Below are 12,769 nucleotides of genomic sequence, written 5' to 3' on the forward strand. Positions count from 1 at the left end.
AATTTTCACGCTAGTACGTTGGCGTTGGCGGCCATTAGTGAACTATGTCACGTGACTTGTCATATTTGACTTTGTTGTTTTGAAATGTTTGTCTATTTTTTTAAAATTTTAAATCTAATGTGGTAAAAATGTCCTCATCTGTCCCAGGTATGATAACTTTAGACAATATATATTATTTACAAAATTATATTTTAGTAGCTATGTTGTTTTTCGGGCCTTAAAATTTAAAGCGTCTTTTGGCGTGGCATATTTTTGAATCATTTGAAATGCTATGCCACCAAATTTGAATGAAATTGTTTAAAAACCATTTAAATTACTCAGTTTAGTTATATTTAAAAGTTATTGTTTCATGTTTTGAACTTGATAATAGTAGTTATTTTACTAGACTAAGCAATTTTGTTTATATCATGTTTAGAGGTTTGTGTTCATGATGAGACTATGCTAGATGAAAATGCACTTGAAGATAATGTTGAAATGGATAAAATAACTGAGTTATCCCATGAATTAACTTTAGATACAGCAATGGAGACTGAAGGTATGTAAAATTATTTAAATAAACAAAAATGTTCAAGAAATAAATTCTGTTAAAAAATAATTTATTATCTTATAAATATAAATTCTGTTTAGTGGAATTTTTGAGGATAAAATTTTGGTTTCTAGAACATGAATTAATAGTTGGATCACAACAAGACATAATAGAACATGAAGAGGAAGTTCAAAGTGAAGCTGAAATTGAACCACAAGAAATTGAAATTCAATCTGAAGAGACTGAAAGTTTTGAAGATGCACCCGATAGAGAACATAAATCAGCAGCAGTGATACCACCTCTAAGGCCTTTAAATATTGCACCCAAGCCTGAACAAGTTCCAATAGCTTTTAAATCTGTTAGTGGACAGCCACTAATTATAGTTCCAGGTAATTGTATGCTTTTTATGTATTAAAATAGAGAAAGAAAAGGTTTTTATTTATAGGAGGTACAAATCAAGGAATTAAACTTGTTAATCATCAAGGACAAGAAATTAATCTAGGAAATTATCCATTCGGCCGTCCCATTACTATCAAACCTGCTAAAAAGGTAACTGCAGCTTCGGTCGGATCGGGAAAACAAATGGTAATGAAAAAAATAATTACCAGTTCTGGCCCGAAAACTCTGGTCAAATCTGTCGCAGTTGACAAACCTGGTCAGCAATTTGTTGTGGTCCAAAAGGGTTCTGATGCTCCACAGCATGTCAAATTGGTACAAACTAGTTCCGGAAATACAATTGCTGCCACCCCAATTCAAAGCAAAACAATTACATTGCAGCAAGCTCAAGAAATGGGTTTATTGAGTTCGGCAAAGGTCTTGCACACTACAGGATCATCAGGCGGGGCAAAGAGAACAGTTTTGATCAATAAGAATCCACCGAAAACCATAAAGTTGGTTTCCAGAAGTAGCCATAGTCAGATATCTACCAATAAGAGTCCGAAAACAATTTCTCTAACACAAATTAAGTCGCCGGCAAAGATTCTACCGGCCGGTGCTCTAACTGGAGGGAAGGGTGCTCAGAGGATTATTTTTAAGGGTGGCGGTAGCGGTCAGCTTGTACCGGCAGGCCAATTGATCCAAGTGGGTACGCAGATAGCTGGCGGGCAAATTCATCAAATAAATGTTCCTGGAAAAGGAGTAAGTATTACCAGATTCATGGCATTAAAATATATAACCACTAGTTAATTGAAAAAGATTACCATAAGTTATTTTTGCTTTTAAGTTTAAGATATGGATTTTCTTAATTTTCTTTTCTTAAAATAATTGTTTAAAGTGACCAGATTTTGAATCAACTAATGAGAGACAGGGTGACAAATACCGGGTACATCTCAAAAGTGGTTCACCACTATAACTTATTTATTTTTTTCAGATAAAAAAACGAGATTTGCTATGTAAGTATATAACATAAATTAGGATTAGTTAACATATTTAATTGTTTTTGGTCACTTCCTGTTTCAACGGAAATGACTACAATTTTTGATTTTTAAATGGCACCCTCGGTATATTTCTACTTTTAAATCAATAGAAAATGACACCTCTAATTAGAATGACAGTGTCAACAGTTGACATATCATATGTCAACTGTTGGCATTTCCATATATGGTTTATTTGAAATTGTAACATGCGGTTCATAACGACAACTTGACTCTAAATACCAAGTATGTGGTACCAAATTATTTGTAAAAAAATGCTTTTTCCAAATATGCTAATGAGCCACCCTTGTTCTATTTGAAAAAAAAATGAGATATGATTATAAATATGATTTGGGTGTCTTTTAACAGACAAGGAAAAACTATTTTTCCAAGGTTCCTTGATTAAAAATTAGTGTTTTTAACACAGCCATGGCACTCTGGATTGATATTTAAAATACGATTTTTTTAAACGAAAATGTCAGAAGTTGACATATTATATGTCATTCTATTCAGAGTGTCATTAAAAATTGTAGGCATTTCCTGTGAAACAGGAAGTGATCAAAAACAATTGAATACGTCAGTCAATCCTAATTTATACAATACTAAGCATCCGCCACGACATACATCAGGAAAAAAAATACTTATTTTTTTTAAATTAAATGAAAAACAAAAAATCCGGCGATGACAGTGTTTAGAAGAGCCAATTAACTATCTTTTAGTAAAAAAAGCAACTTTCTAGAGCAAGTCGTTACTTCAGTAGAGACGACACAGATAAACATTAGCATTTTATATAATGTAGATATACTAACCTACCAAATCTCGTTTTATTATCTGAAAAATAAAATATATAAATATAATAATAATCCAATATTTTTTTTCAATTTTGTTTTTTTTAAAAAATTAAAAAAAATAAATTTTTGTTAATTCAAAATTGTATTGTGTTTAACAGATGCAATACATCAAATTGGTACCTGCTTCTTCAGCTGAGTCACCCAGCACAAACGCATCAGTCAGTCCCGTCAAAGGCATTTCTAATTCTTCTATAGTAACATCACCTGTTGGAGAGTTAAAGGTACTATATTCTATGATAGTTAATTAAAAAAAACACTACCAATACTTCTATATTCTAGCCTGTATTCACCACTAATAAGGTAGTGACAAAGTCGATACATTCGAGCCCAAAACCGGCTCAAGTTTTCATGGTACCCGCCGGGTATATACCCACCAATCTCACGCAGCTCAACGTGGGTCCCGAGGCCAAAGTGTCAAAAATTGCTCTTCCTCCCATCAAACCTGCCACGGCGAGGCCTAAGCCGGTTGAAGTTACGATCCCTAAACCTATAGCTCCGGTGACACCGCGTAAGTATTGTAAAATCGAAAAAAAAACGGCGTCAAATTACCTGAGAAATTACGATCTATTAATTTCGCTTAGGGTTTGATTTTTTTCTAACTCTCCAAAAAATCCTATATGGGTATTTCGCCACTGCAAGAAAAAACCGTTGACGTTCTGTTCAAAAAAAAATTTTAACCGATTTTAATAACTACAACATTTATTCATAACGTAAAATAAAACAACAAATTATTAAGTCCACCCTACATTATATTTTTACACGTTTTTAATAAAATTAGAATGGCACTGATAAACCGGAATTTAAGTTGGCCATTTTAGGACCCCGTCGCGGTCGATATTAAGATTTTTGATATGCTCCTTCCTTAATCTTTTTATTCAAAGTTTTTACTAAATACATATAAGAATAAATTATAACCTTCTAAGGCCAGCAGCCAATAAGCGCCATTAAGGGCTCAAACTCACTGACGACCAGGTCGCAACGACCTGGCCGTCGGCTGGCCGGATGTATTGCGTTTTTAACTGCGGCCAGATGAACGACCAGTTTCAACTGAGTTGTCAAATCTAACGAAATTTTACGTTTTACCAATTAGAAAATATTGTTTCAGAAATGTTAAAATATCCGAGTTAACTAAAAAGCGAAGTTGCTATTCACAACAAACAAAAAGCATTGTGTACGCGCGACCGACAAAAAGGGAGATATTCTGTTTCTTTTTTCTACTGATATGGCGCCCTTATCGACTTTGGAAGTAAACATATTAGGGCCATCGTAAAAAAAGATGGTCAGACACTGGCTCTAAATATAAGCAGGTAGAAAGTTTAGCTTCCAGTTATTTCAATGTTTACAATATAACGAAGAATCTACAACTGTAATTACTTCTATTTTTATGAATGTTTAAGTTACTTTCTTAATTTTTTTTCAAAATAATGTACCTAGTAGAAATATAGTCTAATGAACCCTGTTTGAAAAACGTTAAATTAAATATCATATTTAAAATACAGTTGTCCTCCTTGTACATGACTACAATACAACTAAAAAAACTAATTTAATAAAAAAAACAAGTGGTAAAAACTTGAAATATTATTTTTTTTATTTTTTAAATATCAAAACTCAAAGGTATAATAACAGGTATCATACCAACTATAAATAGAGTAGGTATGTTATATAAAAATGTTTTTACTAGAATCGACCCTTGATAAAAAAAAAGGGATTAGATTTAAGTTTACCTTTGATCCAGTCTGTATACTATTTCTTTGGATTTTCTGCACGTGTGCAAAAACTACACTAAAACACTATATCTTATAGAAAATAAAATATTGTGCCTTGAATTTGAGGGATTTCATCTGAAAAATTATTAATTTGGAAGAAAACCGGCAACAAGCGGCAGAAAATAATAATATTTCCGTGCAGTCTCCTGGTCGCAACGACCAACGAACGGTCAGGACGTTAGTGTGCGCTATTTCATTTGATTTAATGGTTTTAGAGGTAGGTGCGGCCTGGCCGGTGCGACCTGGTCGTCAGTGTGTTTGAGCCCTAAGAAATAAAGAAAAGTACGGGCCAAGTAACCGAAGTCTAGGGCTTGACCTAGCCAAAATTATCATCGGTCCTAGCCGTATCTGATGCCGTTTTTTTTTGTCGATCGTATATGGTACTTAAGACATTTGAGTAAATTAATTTTACCTCTAAAATGTCATCGATCCTAATTTCTACTTTGGTTACCTTAAACATTACCAAAAAAAAATATATTTTTTTATTTACTAAAATAGCATTGTCGGAAAGTAATCTGTCTCCCACAAACGTTTCACAAGCCTCATCAAGCGAACAGGCCACCGGAGCAACCATCAACGGAATAGCCAATGGGATAAGACCTCGAAAACCGTGCAACTGTACCAAGTCCCAATGCCTAAAATTGTACTGCGACTGTTTCGCCAACGGAGAATTTTGTTACCTTTGCAACTGCATGAACTGTTACAACAACTTGGAGAACGAAGACACCAGGAATATGGCGATAAGGTCTTGTATGGATCGCAATCCGAACGCTTTCAGGTAAGCAACGCCGTACGATAGAAAAAAAATGAAGAACCACATTACTAAAAATTGTATTCATCAATAATAAATATGTAAAAAGTAAAAATAAATATGTAAAAATTAAAAAAAAACGATTAAAAAAAAAGTCGCCTTGACTAGGATTCGAACCTGCCTTACTACGGCTCCAACGTCATAGCAGCGTAAAGTCCTAACGCTTTAACCACGCGGCCACCGAGGACTTGAAAGATTCTATGTAAAATTCTTACTTAAAAGATAATGTTTAGTGAAAGTACTTTTTTATTTATAAACATTTATTTAATTCTGTTTTTAGTATTTGTTCTTATAGCGGCAACATAGATACATTATCTGTAAAAATTTCAACTGTCTAGCTATCACGGTTCGTAAGATAGGCCTTTTTGACAGACGGACGGACGGACGGACAGCGAAGTCTTAGTAAAAGGGTTCCCGTTTTTACCCTTTGGGTACGGAACCCTAAAAACGGCGTCTCGGTGACCTTTGACATGACATTCAAAGAGTACTATGATTTTGATAAATTGATTAATTTTTATTGATGTTGTTTAATTTGATGTTTTTAGGCCTAAAATCGGTAAAGCAAAAGATACAACAGGCGATGTGCTGCGAAAACATACGAAGGGATGCAACTGTAAAAGATCCGGCTGTTTGAAAAATTATTGTGAATGTTACGAGGTAAATTTCGATTTCTACTAGCGAAAAGCTTGATTTTCATGCATCCGTTATCTGATGATAAAATATTAATTTTATTGGTTGAATTTAAAGACTTCAATTGGTTAGAAAATTACGCAGTTTTTAAATTTATTGTATTTTCATGCCTCCGTTCATCGGATGTACGATTTGCTTGTTATTGGTGTCATTTTCTATTTTCATTTTCATAATGATTTCGCTGTTTCACTAATAGTCTAAGAGTTAGCAACGTTTTCGAGATAGAATTTTAAGAAAGCTGGTTCTTTAATATATCTTTTGTGATGCTCTCCTGAACAGAGTGCGGACCGCCTGGCTGCCGGTAGACGTTGCATTCACTACTGCGCATCATATCTGTATTCAACATCTGTTCACTGCTGCGCATCATAAATGCGCCCTGTATTTCAGGAACTAAGGAGGCTAGAACAAACATATGTGTAGCATATTTGGTTTCATAAAAAAGTAATGTGAAAATCGCATCATTGTATATGTATCACTGTATCTACTCATAAACGAGAAATCCCATAAAACACACGAAAATGGGATACCCTGTACAGATGTGATGCGCAGTAGTGAACAGCAGTAGTCTACCGGCAATCAGACGGCCCGCACTTTGGTCAGGAGAGCATAGCAAAAAATCAGCTTTCTTAAAATTCTCGTTTTCCCGTCGTTGCTAGCTCTTGTACTATTATATTTTTATTATGGTTAGATTACACTTGTCAAAAAAGTGTCAAAAGGTCCGTTATCGTACGACCTTTCTCCGTTGACGGGCTGGAGTAAAAAAATTACGGATGAAAAGTGGCGCGAAAACGCTATGATCAATCAGAACGCCGTCGAACCATCGCACAGTGCTTCGAACATATGGCTCTAGAGGACAAAAATGCAAAACTTCTCTTTTATTGTAAGCAATTTATTCCAACTAGGTTTATTTGACACAAATGATGAGTACTCTCATTGTACTAAATGATGATGTTCTTAGGCCCACGTTTATGAAAAAAAATCTTATAAATAATAAAAATGTTGGAGCTGTGTTCCATCTAAGAAAATAATAATTTATAGTATGAAAACGTTGTAAGTATTAAATAAATCCCTGTAATAAAAAAGAATTGAAATAACATTAGAACATGATTCCTACAATATAAGCCTAATATAAGATAAAAATGTTTTTTCTTTAATGAAAAAGAAATATTAATGTTATATTTAATTAAAAAAAAACTTAAGATACTATAAATTTACTTTAGGACAACAAAATGCATAGATCGTAACTACTCTGATTCAGAAGAATCACTGCTGACAGAATCTTCCAAATTTATAGTATCCAAATCACAGGTAGATGAAGTATCCTCACATGTTAAGATATTTCTGTACACCATTTTCTAATATGTTACTTTTTCGCGTTGTTACTGTTCTTTTTGTTGGTATGAGGGGTTCGGATGTTAATAGTTACCTCTTTAATAGACCCATATCCATATATTATTTTTTCCTGTTCTTGGGTATAAGGTTTTATAATAAATTGAAAGATGGAAACTTTTTTTATGCGACGTTTCGCTCCAACATAGTGGGCTTTTTCAGGCACAAGTGGTTTGGTTATATCTAATAATAATATCTAATAAAGAACACATTTTTTGAAATACAAATAATTTTGAGTTCTTGTCCCTATAATCAAGCCAAATATTAACCACATCGGCATTGCTTATCAATTTTACTCCATCTGAAAAGTATTATAAAATAAACTTCGTCGCAAGGAGACGCAGGTGAACTATACAAAAATTAAAAGTGTATGAATATGACAACAAAAATATTCAATAAATATGATATGTTTTGATATGTTTTTTTTAAATGCCTTTTTGAAGTTTGAAAACGTAAAATTTTTATACCCATTTAAGAATCATCTTAAAAAATAAATAAAAACTAAACAATCACGAACTTGTTTAGAAATAAATTTAAAGTATATACCTTGTTTAACAATATCCATAGTGACTTTCAATTAAGTACGTACCGCTTAACTCCATAATATACAGAACTACTATGAATGTTATTCTTTTCACTGATGAGATAATGATCGCAAAATTTATTTTTAGTGAAAATAATTGCTAACAAAAAACGCTGTTTATGAAAAATAATATACAGGATACAGGATGGTAGAAAATTGCTATAAGTATCAAATTACATATTCAGATATTAGTAAATTTTAACTTTTTTTTCGATTTGTGTCCATGGGACGAAGCACTGTGCATCGTATCAACGGATAACGGACGCATGAAAATCAAGCTTTAAACAGGTAGGTACTTATTGCATTTCCGACTATTTCAGGCGAAGATAGCTTGTTCCAGCAACTGCAAGTGCGTGGGATGTCGAAATATCGAGGACACGATAGAATTAAAAACGCTAGAAACCAGCTCGACCACTCAGAGAATCAGCGATCAGTTACTGGCTCAGAAAGTTTATCGAAAAATATTGCCTTACTACAAAGACGCAGAATACCTGTTGCCTACCCGTAGCTCGAGAAAACCGTCGAGTTCAAGGTAAGGATGGCCCCGAGATAATTTTTAATGATTTTAGGCAGTATTTATAATATAGAAAATTTAAATAATTCGTTTTCTGACAGATGGAAATAAATTGTCTGACTGTTTGACACTTAATGTCAAAGGAAGCTAGATAAAATCAAGAAAAATATACGTTTTCAAACTTAATTTTACATAACTTAAAAACGATTTATTTTAGGTATAGGAACATGTATAGTTAAAAAATAACGAATTGAAAAACATTTTCACTAGTGAAATAAAAAAAGTGGGTTTCCATTTGAAAAAAATGATTTATGATAATTTTTTAATTGCTCAATTCCATGACAGCTACCGCCATTATTATATGACATTTGAACAATTTAATTTTTGAAATAGATAGCTGCATGTCTTCTCTTTATGTCACAGTAACTGTGGTAATCACTAAATTTGACGTTTAGGCTATACACATTTTTTTGAAAGGCTGTTTTTTTCCTCCAAAAATTTTAAGTATTTTTTTTCTCGAAAACAGTTAATGTTAGGTATGGAGTGTTTGATATCAAAATTCACAAAATTTTACAGAGAATTGAAGTATGTAATAAAAAATGGGGGTCCCTATTTAAAATAAGAAAGTTGCTGTCAACTTCCGGTATTTCCGAACGTGCCGCCACACAGTGGGGTATTTGACACAGATAGTTGATGACATTTTTTTATGTAGACCTTATATAAATTATTGCTATTTTCAATTAAAGAGGTAATAATATGAACAAAATAAATGATAATTCGTCGATTCTAAAAAAAGAAAGAAAAATCACTGTTCCAGTGTTTCCACGGTCAATGCCACTAATGCCAGTAGTAATATCGCAACTAATACAACTAATGCTACGACTGATCCGCGACCAATTCCCATACCACTAAAGTCGCTACTAATACCAAATTGTGCTATACTGCTAATGGCACTAATGCGATCGCTTTGTACACAACAATGCCATCGCGGTTTACACCTCGCATTAGTATATCACTGATTGGCAAATTAGAGGAAACCAAGAATGTTTTTCTCATTTTATCAGCAAAGTCGCAAAAAGTCGCAGTATTTTATTTTACTGTATGAAAGCCCAATGTTTACTAAGTAAAACGTATATAGGCAATATGCTGAATTCTTTGAAATGCGTAACTAAATCTCTAAGTATAATAAGAATGTCACAAATTTAATCAAATTTTCTGAACGCCTAACTTTTAGTTGCAAAAAAAAATCGTTAATATAGAGAATATCAAAATAAATAATACGTTTTTGTAGAATACATACCTGTAGCTTGCTGAGCAATTTTCAATCAAAACAATAATATAAACGTAAAAAGAGCACAAGAACAACAACAATTTATAATTTTAAACATAAAATTTAGCCATTTACCTCTTATCTGTGAGAAGTAACAACTTTGACGTTTCGTTGAAACAAATGAATGCAACTAAACACACCCATAGCAACGCCATTCATGGCAGAGATGATTTAACTTATCATTTATCTTTTTTTGGGAAATCTTAAACACATTTGCTTTTTCGAATTTCGATCACCTTTTTCATGCTAATACCCCACCGTGCGCCATATTGAAAATATTTTTAATAAATAGAACATTGAAAAACAATAATGTGCCAAAAATCTCCGATCAAAATCTTGTAGTTCTCTAGAAACTTCTAAAGCACTGCAATCTGGGATACCCTGTATATAGTTCATATCAACTTTTAGTCACGTTGTACCAGTCAAGCGTGATTAAGCTTGACTTTGCGCACTTTTACATATTTTCTTTTAATCAAAATATTTTAGGAAACAAAAATAAATTAATTATAAATATATAAACAGTTATTATTTACATCAACAAAACTCACCTTCTTTAACAGCACTTAAGGAACGCAAACCAAAATATTCTAATAAAGTTGCGATGATTTTTTTACGGCTATTAGAACAATTTTCGACTTCAAGATCAGTTAGTAAACACTTTTAAGCTTAAAGTATCACAACACTATTTATTTAAACCAAAAACTCGTTATACAAAACTGAACTGTCAAAAACGAATGACAATGTCAGGAAATAAATAAACTACTCATTAACGAGAAACCTCATGGGACATCTTTGATGTAAATTTTATATTTTTCTTTTGTAGAAAGCAAACGATCAGTTTCATAACTGAAGACGTCATAGAAGCGACATGTCAGTGTTTGCTGACCACATCGGAAGACGCTTATTCGAACATGCAAGACGAGGAACAAACCAAACGTCAAATAATCGAAGAATTCGGCGGTTGCCTCAACGAAATCATACATTGTTCCCTAAACCGTAGCCGGTCGTTTGAACGACTTTGTTAGAACAGTGTTTTGACTGACTTTTTTAGTGAATTTCAATGGACATGTATATAGTGTATAGGTAGGTATGATTTTACCGTTTAAACATAGGTTCATCTTATTTCCTAAATTCTAATTGTTCTGAATATTGTTCGCAAATAAGTCGAATTGCCTTCAATAATTATTAATATTACTTAATTTGTAAAAAAGTATTATTAAGAGAAACTTTGGACACCACGTATATACATGATTTTTTGTTAGAGGTTTTTTAATTTTTAATGTATATTTTTTAAGTAATATTCTATCAAATTTTGAACTCCCAGGAATGGTGTTATATTTTTTTGGTGGTAAATATTCCCACCCCCAAATTTTGTGTGGTCAAAACTTTTTAGCAGAATATTTTTTTTTATTTATATGTATCTATAATATATTGATTTGACAACTGTGTTATATAAAATTAAAATTGTATAGAAAAATCCAACATTGTTTTTTTTTTATTACTTAAACACAAACGGGGAACATATAAAGCTTGTATATAGAACAAAAATCTTCGAATAAATAACAAATTTTAGGACTTACTACACTAATACAGATTTGATCTATTACCTTAAATACATTTTTGCTCGAATCTAACCTACAAATTTGAATAACTCACTAGTTCAGTGCTTTTAGTCGTTTTCTGTGCCCTTTTTATGCACCCTATTGACGTGCCTGATTAGATAAGACTGTTTGGCAAAACTCTTTTTACATTCTCCACACTCAAACACCCTTTTATTGTGCGTTTGCATGTGATGGGCGTACTGGTTTTTATTTGTGAACGTCATTTCACATTCGTTGCATGAAATACCACAGTCCGACACATGCGTCCATTGGTGTGCTGTTAAATAACCCTTTACCGTAAATCTCTTCAAACAAATTCCACAAGCATAAGGGCGTAGACCTGTATGACCTCGCTTATGAGTGTTTAGACTTGATTTCTGAGTAAAGCGCTTCTTGCAGGTCTCACATTCGTAGGGTCTTTCGCCTGTATGGACTCTCATGTGTACCTTAAACAATTTTTGATAAAGAAAATAGGTTGGGAATGTTCTTTAATTACCTCTAGATAAGGCTTTCTACAAAAAGCAGCATCGCATTGTGTACAATTATATGGTTTACTATTCGAATGCTGTTTCATGTGGACATAATAACTCGAAGGTGATGAAAGTGTTTTGTTGCATTCCTTGCATATTTGTGTTTTCTTTTTTCTTACTTTTGGATTCAATTGATCGATTTCATTATTCTCTTGAATGACCTGTTAATTATGGAGAATATAATAAAACTTTTGAGCTTTTAAAACACTGGAAACTATCATACCAAAGGTTTCAAATCTTGTGTCTCATCAAACGATAACTGAGGTGATAGATACTCCTCGTAAGTAGGTTGCTGACTTTCTACATGTCCCGAATTAGGCAAAGGATAATTAAATTGTCCTATTTTAACGTTACCAAAAATATTGTGATTCAAGTTATACATGCTGATTTAGAATATTTAAAAGGGAGTTAAAGCTAAAACAAGGAGCAAATATCAATCAAAACATTGAAATATGTCTGATTTGTTTGAGAAATTAAATTATTAGTAATTTTAAACATTACTTTTTAGAAGAATTGCTAGAAAAAAGGCAACACAACATTCGGTTTATTTTTGTTTTGGTGTTTTTGACATTTAATAAATGTCAAAAAGAGTGAAATTGATTTTTAAGTTTTCACTTTTTCCTTCATCTGTGGTTTTCACTTTCAATTTTTGGAAAATTATTTAAAAAAGAGTTTCAAATTAAATGCAGTAGATATCAAATACGAGCAGAAATTAAGGGCATACCAAATTAAAAGATATATTAAATGAGAAATTAAAAATACAAGA

General features: G+C 32.5%; 2 protein-coding genes across 3 annotated transcripts; one reads left to right on the plus strand and one right to left on the minus strand.

The window, feature by feature from the left end:
- The first annotated feature begins 30 nt into the window (after positions 1-30).
- LOC115891654 (protein lin-54 homolog) lies at positions 31-11,351 on the plus strand. Its single transcript, XM_030912188.1, has 10 exons — positions 31-147; positions 416-535; positions 661-915; positions 972-1,663; positions 2,888-3,010; positions 3,069-3,297; positions 5,054-5,333; positions 5,912-6,023; positions 8,349-8,560; positions 10,696-11,351. Exons 1-10 carry the CDS (start codon positions 129-131, stop codon positions 10,895-10,897), a joined length of 2,244 nt encoding a protein of 747 aa, XP_030768048.1. The 5' UTR covers positions 31-128; the 3' UTR covers positions 10,898-11,351.
- Positions 11,344-12,597, minus strand: LOC115891656 (zinc finger protein 510-like). Of its 2 annotated transcripts, XM_030912192.1 has the most exons (4): positions 12,505-12,597; positions 12,227-12,417; positions 11,970-12,164; positions 11,344-11,919 (listed from the first exon to the last, which is right to left on the minus strand). In XM_030912192.1, exons 2-4 carry the CDS (start codon positions 12,383-12,385, stop codon positions 11,542-11,544), a joined length of 732 nt encoding a protein of 243 aa, XP_030768052.1. In that variant the 5' UTR covers positions 12,386-12,417; positions 12,505-12,597; the 3' UTR covers positions 11,344-11,541. The 2 variants fall into 2 exon arrangements, with proteins under 2 accessions (XP_030768052.1, XP_030768053.1); XM_030912193.1 differs by having other exon boundaries at positions 12,227-12,578.
- Between the last annotated feature and the right edge of the window lie 172 nt (positions 12,598-12,769).

This window comes from Sitophilus oryzae, unplaced genomic scaffold, assembly GCF_002938485.1.
Source record: "Sitophilus oryzae breed Bouriz unplaced genomic scaffold, Soryzae_2.0 scaffold_1189_pilon_pilon, whole genome shotgun sequence".
Lineage (NCBI taxonomy): Eukaryota > Metazoa > Arthropoda > Insecta > Coleoptera > Curculionidae > Sitophilus > Sitophilus oryzae.

Bases quoted from the DNA above. Each gene is read 5' to 3' on its own strand.
- LOC115891654 (XM_030912188.1), top strand. The intron at 6,024-8,348 runs GTAAATTTCGAT...CGACTATTTCAG, and splicing joins ATTATTGTGAATGTTACGAG to GCGAAGATAGCTTGTTCCAG. The intron at 8,561-10,695 runs GTAAGGATGGCC...TTTCTTTTGTAG, and splicing joins AGAAAACCGTCGAGTTCAAG to AAAGCAAACGATCAGTTTCA.
- LOC115891656 (XM_030912192.1), bottom strand. From the start codon at position 12,385: ATGTATAACTTGAATCACAATATTTTTGGTAACGTTAAAATAGGACAA. The intron at 12,165-12,226 runs GTATGATAGTTT...CATAATTAACAG, and splicing joins CACAAGATTTGAAACCTTTG to GTCATTCAAGAGAATAATGA. The intron at 11,920-11,969 runs GTAATTAAAGAA...AAATTGTTTAAG, and splicing joins GTAGAAAGCCTTATCTAGAG to GTACACATGAGAGTCCATAC.